Here is a 16,095-nt window from a genome sequence, read left to right as displayed (position 1 = left end):
TATCAAGAAAAATGCTGAGATTCAACTTCATGGAAAAACAAATGACAGAGCCTTCCCATAGGCAGAAGCCAAACTTTTCAATCTTTCAGTCATTCAACTAGCATATCCCTAAGATCACTTCTTTCCTAAGTGAAACCATGTCTCTGCATCTCCCCAATCTCATCCCAGGAAGTTGAGAACTTTCACACATTTTTACAAGCAATGGTGGGTATGACAAAAAAAAAATTACACCTAGAGGACTAGATACCAACTGAAGACATACTCTGTCTGGAGCAAAAAAATCACTTTTTCAATATCTTCAGGGGTATTCTAGCAGGTAAATAATTCATCCATTTATGTGTGTAGACACAGTCTATGACTTTTACATCAACAATATTTTAAATGGAAGGGACAGTAAGGTCATTATAGATTTGTTAATTAGAATATTTGGAAAATGTAAAGCACCCAATTCTGTCACTGACACCACTTGTAACCTGCTACAATCCCTGGTGGACTGAACAAAGGGGGAGAAGGCGGGAATAAAAGACAAAGAGACAAAGAGTATATGTGGAAGAAGGGGTCGGGGGCACCTTGCCTCTAGTGAAAAAGGGCCCTGAGCTTTACACAACCCTCCATATTTATTAGGCAAAAGAGATAGCGAGGAGGGCGAGTAGTTGTCAGGTAACTGTCAGTCCACCCTTTGGTTCACAGCAGGCTTGCGAGGCTGTATTCCAGGAACAATTGGTGCTAGATGTCTCAGGAAATAACTTCAAGGAGCCCAGTGCCAGGAGGTGATGGCCCTCAGCAAACCTTCTGGTGGCAGGCACAGATGTGAGTTTGCCCACACCCTGCATTCATGGTAAACAGTTTGCTGTTTGATCATATAGCCTCCAGTGGAATGCTGAGCTGGTCACAATCCCTCTGCTGGCTCTCTACATCTCCCCATTTCTGTTTATGGATTAATTAAAAGAATATAAGGCCAGACTGGGCAGATCTCATTTTCTGTTTAGTGGTCCATCTGATTTTACAAACTATGAACAGAAGACAGAGACAAAACAACATTATTCCAAGAACTACATATAAGATGTTAATGTGGTGCCTTAGATAGGTCCAAGAGTTGAGGCTCTCCAGGCCTTGCTGGAATTCGGTCCAGTCTTCTAAGGCTGAAATTCTTGAGTTTGCCTATTTAAATCAAGAATTTTGTTTCATAATTCACTGATATCAAAGATGATATTGGATGTGAAAGCTCCCTTCAATGGGCTTTCACACAGTGCCATGGTGCCATGGATACTCACTTTGGTTATATTCTAAGTTGGTTACACAAATGTGAGTGTGGTTAAAATGGCAACAGAATTGCTGCTGCAACTGCAGGCTTTGTACTTGTTCCTCTAATCACAGGACTGTGGATTTTAACATTGCAACTTCAGTTTGTAACTCAGGATTAATTTTATTCTGGCCATGATACCTGCTGGACTAAACATAGACAAAGAAAAAAGAAAATATATTTGGAAGAAGGGGTCAGAGGGCACCTTACCTCTAGTAAACAAGGGCCCTGAGCTATACACAGCCCTCCGTATTTATCAGGCAAAAGAAATAGCCAGGAGGGGTGGGTAGTTTTCAGGCAATTGTCAGTCATCCATTTGGTTCACAACAATTGGTGTTAAATGTCTCAGGAGATAACTTCAAGGGGCCCTGTGCCAGGAAGTGATGGCCCTCAATAAACATTTTGGCAGCAGGCACAGTGTGAGTTTGCTCACATCCTGCATTCATGATAAACAGATATATTCATATAGCCCCCAGTGGAATGCTGAGCTGGTCACAATCCCTTTACCGGCTCTCTACAGGAACAAATTCAAATGAAGTAATCTCTCTGAAAACCTTTTTTTCTAAGAAAATCCCTAGAAGAAAAAGACTTGGCTCTTGCTAAGGAAAAGTAGCTAAATGCCAAATAATGTGAAAATCCCATAATATGACAAGAAAAACTCAAAAGTAAATTGAATAGTAAATTATGAGTTTTACATTATGAAATATTTAGGTGAGACAAGTAATATTTCAGCCAGAATGAAAGGAGGTCGAGCCCCAGGCTCTCTTCTTTAAAAATGTTCCCAGTAAGGAGGGCCTCACCCTTCCCGTTAGAAAGTGTGTGCCCAAGAAAACCTGAGGCTCAGAGGCAGAGAGCCTAAGAACAGAAGTTGACATTCTGATTCTTGGAAAGATAGGTAATCATAGTGCTGCAGTTTTAGAGTACAGGCTTTTGATCAAGGCCTGAAACTATGTCAGATAAAATCATAATGATCTGCACTCCATTCATTCAATCCTTTAATTTTATTCCAATATTAATTCAATAACAGTATCTACAATACAGAAATTTGTATTTGCCAACAAGTGAGTAGTGCTTAAGGGCTTCCACTGTTATTTCCATGACTTGGCTTACCATTGGCTCCATGGAACACCTTCATCTCATCATATGTTAATTAAATATTGGTGTGATAGAAGCCGTAGATAAAGAGTCCCATAAATACCTATCTGAGCCAGCAAAGATGTTTATCGCATAATGAGCTCCACTAAAAGTTGGTCATTTTCAACTTAATACATGTTTTAAATTCATCCACCCCAAATATAACATGTATTATTGCTAAAACTTGAAGAGCGTATCTATCAATATTGTGCTCTCTTACTAGTAAGTGGTAAAGCATGCACAAACATATGTTTAATTCTGGGGAACTATCAGATATGATCAAAGATACTGTGGTTTAAATTATGACTCCAAGATGAAGAACTAATGTATGAAAACAAGACCTAATTCTCTATGTCCCTTCCAGCAGAATTCAAATAACTACTAATACCAACACCCACTGTGGAAATAAATCCTTCCTCAGCCAAGCCTTCATATAAGATGGTAGCCCCAACCAGCACCTTGATTACAGTTTTGTGAGAGACCTTGAAGCACGGGAACCTGCTAAACCACACTGTTTCCTCACCTACAGAAATTGAGAATGAGTACAAATTGTTTGAATAACTAAGTTTTGAAATATTTTGCTATGAATAAATATGTAACTCATAAATGTATCTAGAATATACTTCACATACTGGGAAACATGCCAATAAATATTTAATGAACCTATGAATCAAAGAAAAAGATATAATGAAGCTAAGCAAATAAAACTAAGCAATAACAGAAACATATCAAAATGTGTGAGGTTTGATCAAAACAGTACTTAAAGAAAAATGTATAGCTATAAATGCTTACATTTAAAATAAATGTTTAAAAGCATCCATTCAATCCTTCCCCTTAAGAACCTAGAAGAAGCGTAAATAAAAGCCAAGGTAAGTAAAAAAAGGACATAAGCATAAGATCAAAAACCAATAAAATGGAAAACCTAAAATAGAGAAAATAAAAATAGCCAAAAATTTCTACTTTTATAATCAAATTAATAAACTGTCAGCAAGGGAGATCAAGAGAAAACAAAGAGAAATCCAAATTACCAATATCAGAAATAATAAAACAAATAATCATCCCATAGTTCCTTTAGGCGTTAAAAGGTTAGAAAATGATAGTTATGAAGCGCATTATTTCTTTTTTTTTTTTAAGTTTCAAAACGTTTATTTATTTATTATACTTTAAGTTCTGGGATACATGTGCAGAACGTGTAGGTTTGTTACATAGGTATACACATGCCATGGTGGTTTGCTGCACCCATCACCCTGTCATCTATATTGGGTATTTCTCCTAATGTTATCCCTCCCCTAGCCCCCAGCCCCCCTGACAGGACCCTGTGTGTGATGTTCCCCTCCCCAGGTCCATGTGTTCTCATTTTTCAACTTTCACCTATGAGTGAGAACATGCGGTGTTTGGTTTTCTGTTCTTGTGTTAGTTTGTTGAGAATGATGGCTTCCAACTTCACCCATGTCCCTACAAAGGACATGAACTCATCCCTTTAATGGCTGCATAGTATTTCATGGTGTATATTTGCCACATTTTCTTTATCCAGGCTATCACCGATAAGCAGTTGGGCTGGTTCCAAGTCTTTGCTATTGTGAACAGTGTCACAATAAACATACATGTGCATGTATCTTTGTAGAATGATTTATAATCTTTTGGGTATATAGCCAGTAATGGGATTGCTGGGTCAAATGGTATTTCTGGTTCTAGATCCCTGAGGAATCACCACACTGTCCTCCACAATGGTTGAACAAATTTACACTCCCACTAACAGTGTAAAAGTATTCCTATTTCTCCACATCTTCTCCAGCATCTGTTGTTTCCTGACTTTTTAATGATGGGCATTCTAACTGGTGTGAGATAGTATCTCATTGTGGTTTTGATTTGCATTTCTCTAATGAACAGTGATTATGAGGTTTTTTTCATGTGTTTGTTGGCCACATAAATGTCTTCTTTTGAGAAGTGTCTGTTCATATATCCTTCACCTACTTTTTGATGGGGTTGTTTTTTTATTTTATTTTATTTTATTTTATTATACTTTAAGTTTTTGGGTACATGTGCACAATGTGCAGGTTTGTTACATATGTATACATGTGCCATGTTTGTGTGCTGCACCCATTAACTCATCATTTAGCATTAGGTATATCTCCAAATGCTATCCATACCCCCTCCCCCCACCCCACAACAGTCCCCAGAGACTGATGTTCCCCTTCCTGTGTCCATGTGTTCTCATTGTTCAATTCCCACCTATGAGTGGGAACATGTGGTGTTTGGTTTTTTGCCTTTGGGATAGTTTGCTGAGAATGATGGTTTCCAGTTTCATCCATGTCCCTAGAAAGGACATGAATTCGTCATTTTTTATGGCTGCATAGGATTCCATCGTGTATATGTGCCACATTTTCTTAATCCAGTCTATCATTGTTGGACATTTGGGTTGGTTCCAAGTCTTCGCTATTGTGAATAGTGCCACAATAAACATACATGTGCATGTGTCTTTATAGCAGCATGATTTATAATCCTTTGGGTATATAACCAGTAATGCATTATTTCAATTAATTGGACAGCTTAGATGAATTGGGTAGAATGCAGGGAAAGGACAACCTTCTGAAAATGACACAAACAGAAACTGACACACTCCTATCTCTTTCCAAGTAATGAACTAACCTTACCTGTAGAAAATATGATAGTGTTTCAGAAAACCCTAAAGAATCTACAGACATAATTGAACGTCATAGTTAAATTTCCTTTATAAATACTAGCAACAAGGACATTGGAATTTTTTTTAAATGAAAAACCTTTGATGAAATCTGAAAACATAAACACTTAGGAATAGATAAGGAACATCCATAATAAAAACTACAAAACTCTCCAAAAATAATCATTTAAAATACCTAACAGATATATTGTATTCAGGAATTAGAAAACCCACTATTGTTAAGATATTATTAGTACGAGATGATTTATGGATCCAACTTAAAATGAATAAAACTCCAATATGCTCCTTTCGAGATGTAGACAATTGTTCTGCATGCTGCTCTGTGAAATGATTTTACCACTTCCCACTCAAGGGTTATCTTCTATTTCTGTAAAACATCAAATCATCTGGGGTGGTCATGTGACCACTCGTTTGAATAGAATATGATGCAAGTGACATTGCACCAGTTCTGGACTTAGCACTTACCTGGCCAAACTCATCTATGTTCTACCACTGAGATCTCTGAGCACCATACAAAAAGTGTGGCTATTCTCTGGAGTGATCTTGTGGTCCTTTATCTAAAGAGATAGGAGAAGGAACCCAGTGCATCTCTTAATGTCATCCCTTCTAACATACTATAAATGTGAATTAAGTTAAGTTATCCTGCCTCTTACAGAATATTTAGTTATCAGGTGAATAAGAGAGTGACTTCACTCCTTGCCACACAAAACAGAAGAAGCACCCTTCCAACAACTGCCTGAATTCCTGGCTCACAAAATTTTGATATAAAATGAAATGATGGCTGTTTAACTCACAAAAACTGTGGAGCCCTGAACATTACATGAAGACAGAACCAGAATAAAAGTGACATCTCAAGGAGTGGAGTTTCCATAACTACAATTTAAAGTGTATGGAATTGGCTTTAGTGCCCAAAAATAGGGGCCACCAGGACACTGTAAGTGAATGCTCAAAAGACAGAAGTAACTATTCCAGACGCTGTGAAAATTTGACTTGGGATGCGATGCTGAAAAAATTTAGTACCTCTGTCACCCATAGGAAGGTAGAAAATGAAAAATGTACATAAGTAAATTGGTGGATATGGCTAAAATTTCCAAGTAGAATACTGAAAATTTCAGCTGTTTCTTACAGCAGTGTATCATATAATAAGGCATAGATATTTAAAAAACACTAATGGGGGTGGAGTGAAGATGGCCGAATAGGAACAGCTCCACTCCACAGCTACCAGCATGAGCGATGCAGAAGACTGTTGATTTCTGAATTCGCAAATGAGGTACCGGATTCATCTCTCTGGGGAGTGTTGGAAAGTGGGTAAGTACAGTGGGTACAGCGCACTGAGCATGAGCCGAAGCAGGGCGAGGTAACACCTCACCTGGGAAGTGCAAGGGGTCAGGGAATTCCGTCTCCTAGTCAAAGAAAGGGGTGACAGATGGCACCTGGAAATTGAGATCACTCCCACCCTAATACTGCACTTTTCCAACGGTCTTAGCAAATGGCACACCAGGAGATTTTATCCTGCACCTGGCTTGGAGGGTCCTAAGCCCATGGAGCCTTGCTCATTGCTAGCACAGCAGTCTGAGATCAAACTGCAAGGCAGCAGTGAGGCTGGAGTAGGGGCACCCGCCATTGTCAAGCCTTGAGTAGGTAAACAAAGTGGCCTGGAAGCTTGAACTAGGTGGAGCCCACCGCAGCTCAAGGAGGCCTGCCTGCATCTCTAGACACCACCTCTGGGGGCAGGGCATTGCCAAATAAAAGGCAGCAGAATCCTCTGCAGACTTAAATGTCTCTGTCTGACAGCTTTGAAGGAGTAGTGGTTCTCCCAGCATGCAGCTGGAGATCTAAGAACAGACAGACTGCCTCCTCAATGAGTCCCTGACCTCAGAGTAGCCTAACTGGGAGGCACCCCCAAATAGGGGCAGACTGACACATCACACGGCCGGGTACTCCTCTGAGACAAAACTTCCAGAGGAATGATCAGGCAGCAACACTTGCTGTTCACCAATATCCACTGTTCTGCAGCCTCTGCTGCTGATACCCAGGCAAACAGGATCTGGAGTGGACCTCCAGCAAACTCCAACAGACCTGCAACTGAGGGACCTGACTGTTATAAGGAAAACTAACAAATACAAAGGGCATCGAAACCAAAACACCAACTGAATGTCACCATCATCAAAGATCTAACGTAGATAAAACCACAAAGATGGGGAAAAAACAGAGCAGAAAAACTGGAAACTCTAAAAATCAGAGAACCTCTCCTCCTCCAAAGGAATGCAGCTCCTCACCAGCAATGGAACAAAGCTGGATGGAGAATGACTTTGACAAATTGAGAGAAGAAGGCTTCAGACCATCAAACTACTCTGAGCTAAAGGAGGAATTTCAAAACCATGGCAAAGAAGTTAAAAACCTTGAAAAAAAATTAGACGAATGGCTGACTAGAATAACCAATGCAGAGAAGTCCTTAAAAGACCTGATGGAGCTGAAAACCAAGGCATGAGGACTACGTGACAAATGCACAAGCCTCATTACCTGATTCAATCAACTGGAAGAAAGGGTATCCGTGATGGAAGATAAAATGAATGAAATGAAGCAAGAGAGAAGTCTAGAGAAAAAAGAATAAAAATAAATGAATGAAGCCTCCAAGAAATATGGGACAATGTGAAAAGAGCAAATCTACGTTTGATTGGTGTACCTCAGAGTGATGGGCAGAATGGAACCAAGTTGGAAAACACTCTGCAGGATACTTTCCAGGAGAACTTCCCCAATCTAGAAAGGCAGGCCAACATTCACATTCAGGAAATACAGAGAACCCCCCAAAATACTCCTCAAGAACAGCAACTCCAAGAAACATAATTGTCAGACTCACCAAAGTTGAAATGAAGGAGAAAATGTTAAGGGCAGCCACAGAGAAAGGTCTGGTTACCCACAAAGGGAAGCCCATCAGACTAACTATTGATCTCTCAGCAGAAACTCTACAAGCCAGAAGAGAGTGGGGGCCAATAATCAACAGGCTTAAAGAAAAGAATTTTCAACTCAGAATTTCATATCCAGCCAAACTAAGCTTTATAAGTGAAGGAGAAATAAAATCCTTTACAGACAAGCAAATGCTGAGAGATTCTGTCACCACCAGGCCTGCCATAAAAGAGCTCCTGAAGGGAGCAATAAACACGGAAAGGAACAACCAGTACCAGCCAATGCAAAAACATGCCAAATCGTAAAGACCATTGAGGCTAGGAAAAAACTGCATCAACTGACTAGCAAAATAACCAGCTAAGATCATAATGACAGGACCAAATTCACACATAACAATATTAACTTTAAATGTAAATGGGCTAAGTGTTCCAATTAAAAGACACAGACTGAGAAATTGATTAAAGAGTCAAGACCCATCAGTGTGCTGTATTCAGGAAATCAATCTCATATGCAGAGACATACATAGGCTCAAAATAAAAGGATGGAAGAAGATCTACCAAGCAAATGGAAAACAAAAAATGCCAGGGGTTGCAATCCTAGTTTCTGATAAAACAGACTTTAAACCAACAAAGATCAAAAGAGACAAAGAAGGCCATTACATAATGGTAAAGGGATCAATTCAACAAGAACAGCTAACTATCCTAAATATGTATGCACCCAATACAGAAGCACCCAGATTCATAAAGCAAGTCCTTAGAGACCTAGAAAGAGACTCAGACTCCCACGCAATAATAATGGGAGACTTTAACTCCCCACTGTCACCATTAGACAGATCAATCAGACAGAAAGTTAACAAGGATATGCAGGAATTGAACTCAGCTCTACACCAAGGAGACCTAATAGGCATCTACAGAACTCTCCACCACAAATCAACGGAATATACATTCTTCTCAGCACCACACCACACCTATTCCAAAAGTGACCACATAGTTGGAAGTGAAGCACTCCTCAGCAAATGTAAAAGAACAGAAATTATTACAAACTGTGTCTCAGACCACAGTGCAATCAAACTGGAACTCTGGATTAAGAAACTCACTAAAAACCACTCAACTAGATGGAAACTGAACAAGCTGCTGCTGAATGACTACTGGGTAAATAACGAAATGAAGGCAGAAATAAAGATGTTCCTTGAAACCAATGAAAACAAAGACACAGCATACCAGAATCTCTGGGACACATTCAAAGCAGTGTGTAGAGGGAAATTTACAGCACTACATGCCCACAAGATAAATCAGGAAACATCTAAAATTGGCACCCTAACATCACAATTAAAAGAGCTAGAAAGGCAAGGGCAAACACATTCAAAGCCAGCGGAAGGCAAAAAATAACTAAGATCAGAGCAGAACTGAAGGACACAGCGACACAAAAACCCTTCAAAAATCAATGAATCCAGGAGCTGGTTTTTTGAAAAGATCAACAAAATTGATAGACCGCTAGCAAGACTAATAAAGAAGAAAAGAGAGAAGAATCAAATCGACGCAATAAAAAATGATAAAGGGGATATTATCAACGATCCCACAGAAATACAAGCTACCATTAGACAATACTATAAACACCTCTACACAAATAAACTAGAAAATCTAGGAGAAATGGACAAATTCCTGGGCACATACACCCTCCCAAGACTAAACCAGGAAGAAGATGAATCTCTGAATAGACCAATAACAGGCTCTGAAATAGAGGCAATAATCAATAGCTTAACAACCAAAAAAAGTCCAGGACCAGACGGATTCACAGCCGAAATCTACCAGAGATACAGGGAGGAGCTGGTACCATTCCCTCTGAAACTATTCCAATCAACAGAAAAAGAGAGAATCCTCCCTAACTCATTTTATGAGGCCAGCATCATCCTGATACCAAAGCCTGGCAGAGACACAATCAAAAAAGAGAATTTTAGACCAATATCCCTGATGAACATTGATGCAAAAATCCTCAATAAAATACTGGCAAACCGAATCCAGCAGCACATCAAAAAGCTTATCCAACAACATCAAGTGGGCTTCATCCCTGGGATGCAAGGCTGGTTCAACATACACAAATTAATAAATGTCATCCAGCATATAAACAGAACCAAGGAAAAACACCATATGATTATCTCAATAGATGCAGAAAAGGCTTTTGTCAAAATTCAACTACCCTTCATGCAAAAAATTCTGGATAAATTAAGTATTGATGGGACATATCTCAAAATAATAAAAACTATCTATGACAATCCCACAGCCAATATCATATTGAATGGGCAAAACCTGGAAGCGTTCCCTTTGAAAACTGGACAAGACAGGGATTCCCTCTCTCACCACTCCTATTCAACATAGTGTTGGAAGTTCTGGCCAGGGCAATAGGCAGGAAAAAGAAATAAAGGGTATTCAGTTAGGAAAAGAGGAAGTCAAATTTTCCCTGTCGCAGATGACATGATTGTATATCTAGAAAACCCCATTGTCTCAGCCCAAAACCTCCTTAAGATGATAGGCAACTTCAGCAAAGTCTCAGGATACAAAATCAATGTGCAAAAATCACAAGCATTCTTATACACCAATAACAGACAAACAGAGAGACAAATCATGAGTGAACTCCCATTCACAATTGCTTCAAAGAGAATAAAATACCTAGAAATCCAACTTACAAGGGATGTGAAGGACCTCTTCAAGGAGAACTACCAACCACTACTCAATGAAATAAAAGAGTAAACAAACAAATGGAAGAACACTCCAATCTCATGGGTAGGAAGAATCAATATCGTGAAAATGGCCATAGTGCCCAAGGTAATTTATACATTCAGTGCCATCCTCATCAAGCTACCAATGACTATCTTCACAGAATTGGAAAAAACTACTTTAAAGTTCATATGGAACCAAAAAATAGCCCACATTGCCAAGTCAATCCTAAGCCAAAAGATCAAAGCTGGAAGAATCATGCTACCTGACTTCAAACTGTACTACAAGTCTACAGTGACCAAAACAGCACGGTACTGGTACCAAAACATAGATGTAGACCAATGGAACAGAACACAGCCCTCAGAAATAATGCTACATATCTACAACAATCTGATCTTTGACAAACCTGACAAAAACAAGAAATGGGGAAAGGATTCCCTATTTAATAAATTGTGCTGGGAAAACTGGCTAGCCATATGGAGAAAGCTGAAACTGGATCCCTTCCTTACACCTTATACAAAAATTTATTCAAGATGGATTAAAGACTTACATGTTAGACCTAAAACCATCAAAACCCTAGAAGAAAACCTAGGCGATATCACTCAGGACATAGGCATGGGCAAGGACTTCATGTCTAAAACACCAAAAGCAATGGCAACAAAAGCCAAAATTGACAAATGGGATCTAATTAAACTAAAGAGCTTCTGCACAGCAAAGGAAACTACTATCAGAATGAACAGGCAACCTACAGAATGGGAGAACATTTTTCCAACCTACTCATCTGACAAAGGGCTAATATCCAGAATCTACAATGAACTCAGACAAATTTACAAGAAAAAAACAAACAACCCCATCAAAAAGTGGGCAAAGGATATGAATAGACACTTTTCAAAAGAAGACATTTATGCAGCCAAAGACACGTGAGAAAATGCTCATCATCACTGGCCATCAGAGAAATTCAAATCAAAACCACAATGAGATACCATCTCACACCAGTTAGAATGGCAATCATTAAAAAGTCAGGAAACAACAGGTGCTGGAGAGGTTGTGGAGAAATAGGAACACTTTTACACTGTTTGTGGGACTGTAAACTAGTTCAACCCTTGTGGAAGTCAGTGTGGCGATTCCTCAGGGATCTAGAACTAGAAATACCATTTGACCCAGCCATCCCATTACTGGGTATATACCCAAAGGGTTATAAATCATGCTGCTATGAAGACACATGCACACGTATGTTTATTGTGGCACTATTCACAATAGCAAAGACTTGGAACCAAGCCAAATGTCCAACAATGATAGACTGGATTAAGAAAATATAGCACGTATACACCATGGAATACTATGCAGCCATAAAAAAGGATGAGTTCATGTCCTTTGTAGGTTCATGGATGAAGCTGGAAACCATCATTCTCAGCAAACTATTGCAAGGACGAAAAACACCACACTGTCTCACTCATAGGTGGGAATTGAACAATGAGAACACATGGACACAGGAAGGGGAACGTCACACACCGGGGACCGTTGTGGTTTGGAGGGAGGGGGGAGGGATACCATTAGGGATATACCTAATGTTAAATGACGAGTTAATGGGTGCAGCACACCAATGGTGCATGTATACATATGTACCAAACATGCACATTTTGTACATGTACCCTAAAACTTAAAGTATAATAATAAATAAATAAATAAATAAAGAACACTAATGAAAAGATTAACCATTACATATTCGACATAATTTACAAGAAACATAAAAGAACAAGAAATTGTTGGTTTCAAACATAAAACTGGTTCCCCTTTCCACTCTCTGCAAGAGCTAAGTACTCTAAACCTAAGAAAGGTAATAAAAATAAATGTCATTTTAAAGTTATGGATGTTATGACACTTAGAAAGACTACAGAAAAATTTAACAGTGTGTCTCATAAGTACCTTAAACTAGAGAATCATAATTGTAAGATTCTTAAAGTGTTATATGACTGCATATAGTGTTTCAGCCCAAGTCTGAGATGGACCAGTTTCAAAGATATTTTTGAGTATGGTCCTTGTATATTCCACAAAATCTTTAAAAACTTACACTAAGGGAAGCACCACAGCCTTTCCTTCTGAACAGGGGCATCCATTTTATTACCTATTCCTCCCTTTCTCCATTGTGTGCTGAGAATGTGGAGGAAATACCCTGTCTCAAAGATCTGTAAATAGTAAAAGCCATAATTTAAAATGTGCACAATAAAACCTGCCCCCGAGGAGCCCCATCCACACTCAGTCTCGATGTAGAAGTTGAGATCTTAAACTTCAATCAGATTTCATGATGGGATGACTTTGTAATTGAGCTAGGAGCATCCAAATCCTGTCTTCTTTCTTTGGGATCCTTGACTTGCCCTTAGAAACCTGAAAACTTCAGTGGGAAGACCTTGACTACATAACTCCTTACCTACATGAGGATGGACACTCCTATAATAAATATAGTTAACTTTTTACCCAAGAGTTTTTCTATAGCATTTCTCATCTCTGAATTTCTCAACGTAGGACTCAGCATGTGTGTGATAATGGTATAAAACACAGTCATGAACTTTTCAGTAGGAAAGTTTGAAACAGGTCTAACATATATGAAAATACAGGGTACAAAAAAGAGGACAACCACGGTACTGCAGGAGCTGCAGGTAGACAAGTCTTTACCCCTCTTTTCCTGACTGTAAGTTTTAAGGGAGTTTAGGATGATTCCATAGGAGATTAACAGAAGGTTGAAAATGACCATACAGATTGCTCCACTATTGACAACAACAGTGAGGCCTATAAAGTAGGTGTCAGTGCACGCCAGTTCCAGTAATGGGTACATGTCACAACTGAAATGAACAATGACATTGGGACCACGGAAAGGGAGACTGTACACAACAATTTGAAATGCAGAATGTACAAAACCTCCAATCATGGCCACCACCAACAGAAGGAAGCAAACCTGTCAATTCATGACGGTCAAATAGTGCAGTGGCTTACAGATGGCCACATAGCGATCACAGGCCATCACCACCAGAAGGAAGACCTCAGCGCCACCAAAGAAATGGTCTATAAATAGCTGGCCCATGCAACCTTGGAAGGAAATAGTCTTTTTATCACAGAATAAGCCTACAATTAACTTGGGAGAAATGGTAGTGGAATATGCAGCATCTATAAATGACAGGCAGGCAAGGAAGAAATACATTGGGGAACCCAAGGAAGGGCTGGCAATAATATCCACCACAATGGGCAGGTTCCCCACCACTGTCACCAAGTATGTGAGTAAAAACATGACAAATAATGCTTTTTGCACACCAGGATCCTGAGAAAAGCCCAGGAAGACAAATTCTGTAATATTGTTATTCTGTCTCATTTACTCTTCTTTAAGGCTTGTATCAGAGGTGAGAGCTCAGGGAAACAGGACCTGTAATGAAATAGTGACCAGGAATTTGATTACATCCATTGTGTCGCAGGGCACATCTTCATTGTTGTATCCTGAATAGTGATTTACACATAATAAATATGTAGTAAGTCTCTATTGAGTTCCTCACCCAAAGAGCCCATCTTGCCCTGAGGATTCTATTTCTCCTCAAATATTTTAGTTTCAGTGCACAGGTAAAGGCTTCTACCTCTAAGTTTTAGTGAATATTCTATATAGAAGAAGAGTTAAACTCCCAACAGCCATTTGTACATTTCATAATTTCTTATTTAAAACATTTTCTTGTCATGGAAGTCAGCTGTGATGAGTAGGCAATGGGTCCTTCTTCTCAAGAAACGTACTCTCTGGTGGTGGTAATAAACTCTAAACAAATAAATTGACATAGATTTAGTCCTTTGTGTTTGTACTTGTGGTATCTTTGTAATATAATCTGTATAGCACCAAGAATAATCTCTTCTGGAATATCTCACTCAGTACTCTGACCTTCTACTGTTAGAACTTCATTCCTTCATGCCTCAAAGGATGTTCATTAGTCTTCCATTAAATGTCAAAAGACAAGACTCTGAACTGTATAAATGCTATGACATTATTTATCATATTGTTCCCTGTAGCAATTACTTGATGTGACTCTCTGTTCTCTTTATAAGGATCTGTGATTCTGTCCATTTTATCCTTGCCTGTACACAAATTTTTACAACACATATATACAATATCCTAATTTTCAGCAATTAATTTTGAACTCAAGTGAACTAACTCATGACTGTCACTAACTACCGAATAAGCAGTTAGTACTTTTTTCTGAATTCTTGGGAGGAGCTAGTTAGTGAGATAGAAGAAAATAGACACTGTAGAAAGAGGGACATGGTTTTATTCATAACACAATTTAGATACCAAGAGTACTCAAAAATGTAATCTTAGTTACAAGATTTCAAAAAGAATCATACTCTAAGAGAAATTCCAAGTTCAGTGTAAGAAGGCATGGATTTGATTCTGAATGCATTTACAAGTCTGTCTCAGTTTGCTCACTGGAAAACAATGGGATTAAATATGAGAAATTCAGAATCCTTTCTAGTCAATTATCTACAGAAATATTCATGCACCTCTCTTTTATGATATTCTGCTGACAATTTGTTTTTCATTTTTCATAAATTTATAATTAAATAAAAATTTCCAAGCTCATGACATTTACATGAAAAATGGTAGTCAGTGGGACATGGGGTTTCATGATTACAGTGAATAAACAGTGACTATACGTGTCTCATTCAGCATGTACCTATTTAAGATCCAAGACATCTTTAGAGAGAAAGTGTAGCATGTGGTGAATAATGTGGACACTGGAACCATATTGCTTCAGCTACAACCTCAAGTTCACCATTTTTTATGAGAGTTTGGGCCATTTACTAAAGCTCTCTATCCCTTACTTGCATCATTTTTAAAATGAGGATTCCAACAACCCTTACCTATTAGAGTTGTTGTTTTATTAAAACAAAGTAAAGTGCCTAGAACACTGGCTGGCACCTGGGAAGGACTCAATAAATGATAGCTATTATTACTGTTTGTGAATGCTTCACTGTGCACACAGAATCAGAACAAATTATGCAGATCTCTGTCAACTTGAAAAGATTTATAGACATTGTCCAGGAAAAAAAAAAGGATAAGATACGTATAATTCAGGAAAGCCTGTTGTGGCCAAACAATAAAACTCTATGTCTTGGAAAATAACGATTTAATTATGTGAGTAGTAATTTTACCTGTGATAGAATGTATCTTAGTGAAAAGCAAGCAGAATTATAGTAAAAAGTTGGACCCACCATCAGAGAGAGCTCAGGGAATGAAAAGAAGGCTAAAATAAGAAAACAGAGAAATTGTAGTTAACAAATGAGTATCCACAAGCAATAAGAAGGTT

General features: G+C 38.6%; 1 protein-coding gene across 1 annotated transcript; it reads right to left on the bottom strand.

The window, feature by feature from the left end:
• Positions 1-13,187: 13,187 nt before the first annotated feature.
• LOC100614410 (olfactory receptor 4A5) lies at positions 13,188-14,123 on the bottom strand. Its single transcript, XM_009440390.1, is given in 1 exon segment — positions 13,188-14,123. A coding segment is annotated over 1 exon segment (936 nt).
• Positions 14,124-16,095: the final 1,972 nt, after the last annotated feature.

Source organism: Pan troglodytes, chromosome 9, assembly GCF_028858775.2.
Source record: "Pan troglodytes isolate AG18354 chromosome 9, NHGRI_mPanTro3-v2.0_pri, whole genome shotgun sequence".
NCBI lineage: Eukaryota > Metazoa > Chordata > Mammalia > Primates > Hominidae > Pan > Pan troglodytes.
Note: the sequence above shows the minus strand (reverse complement) of the source record. Positions and strands in the feature narration are given on the sequence as shown.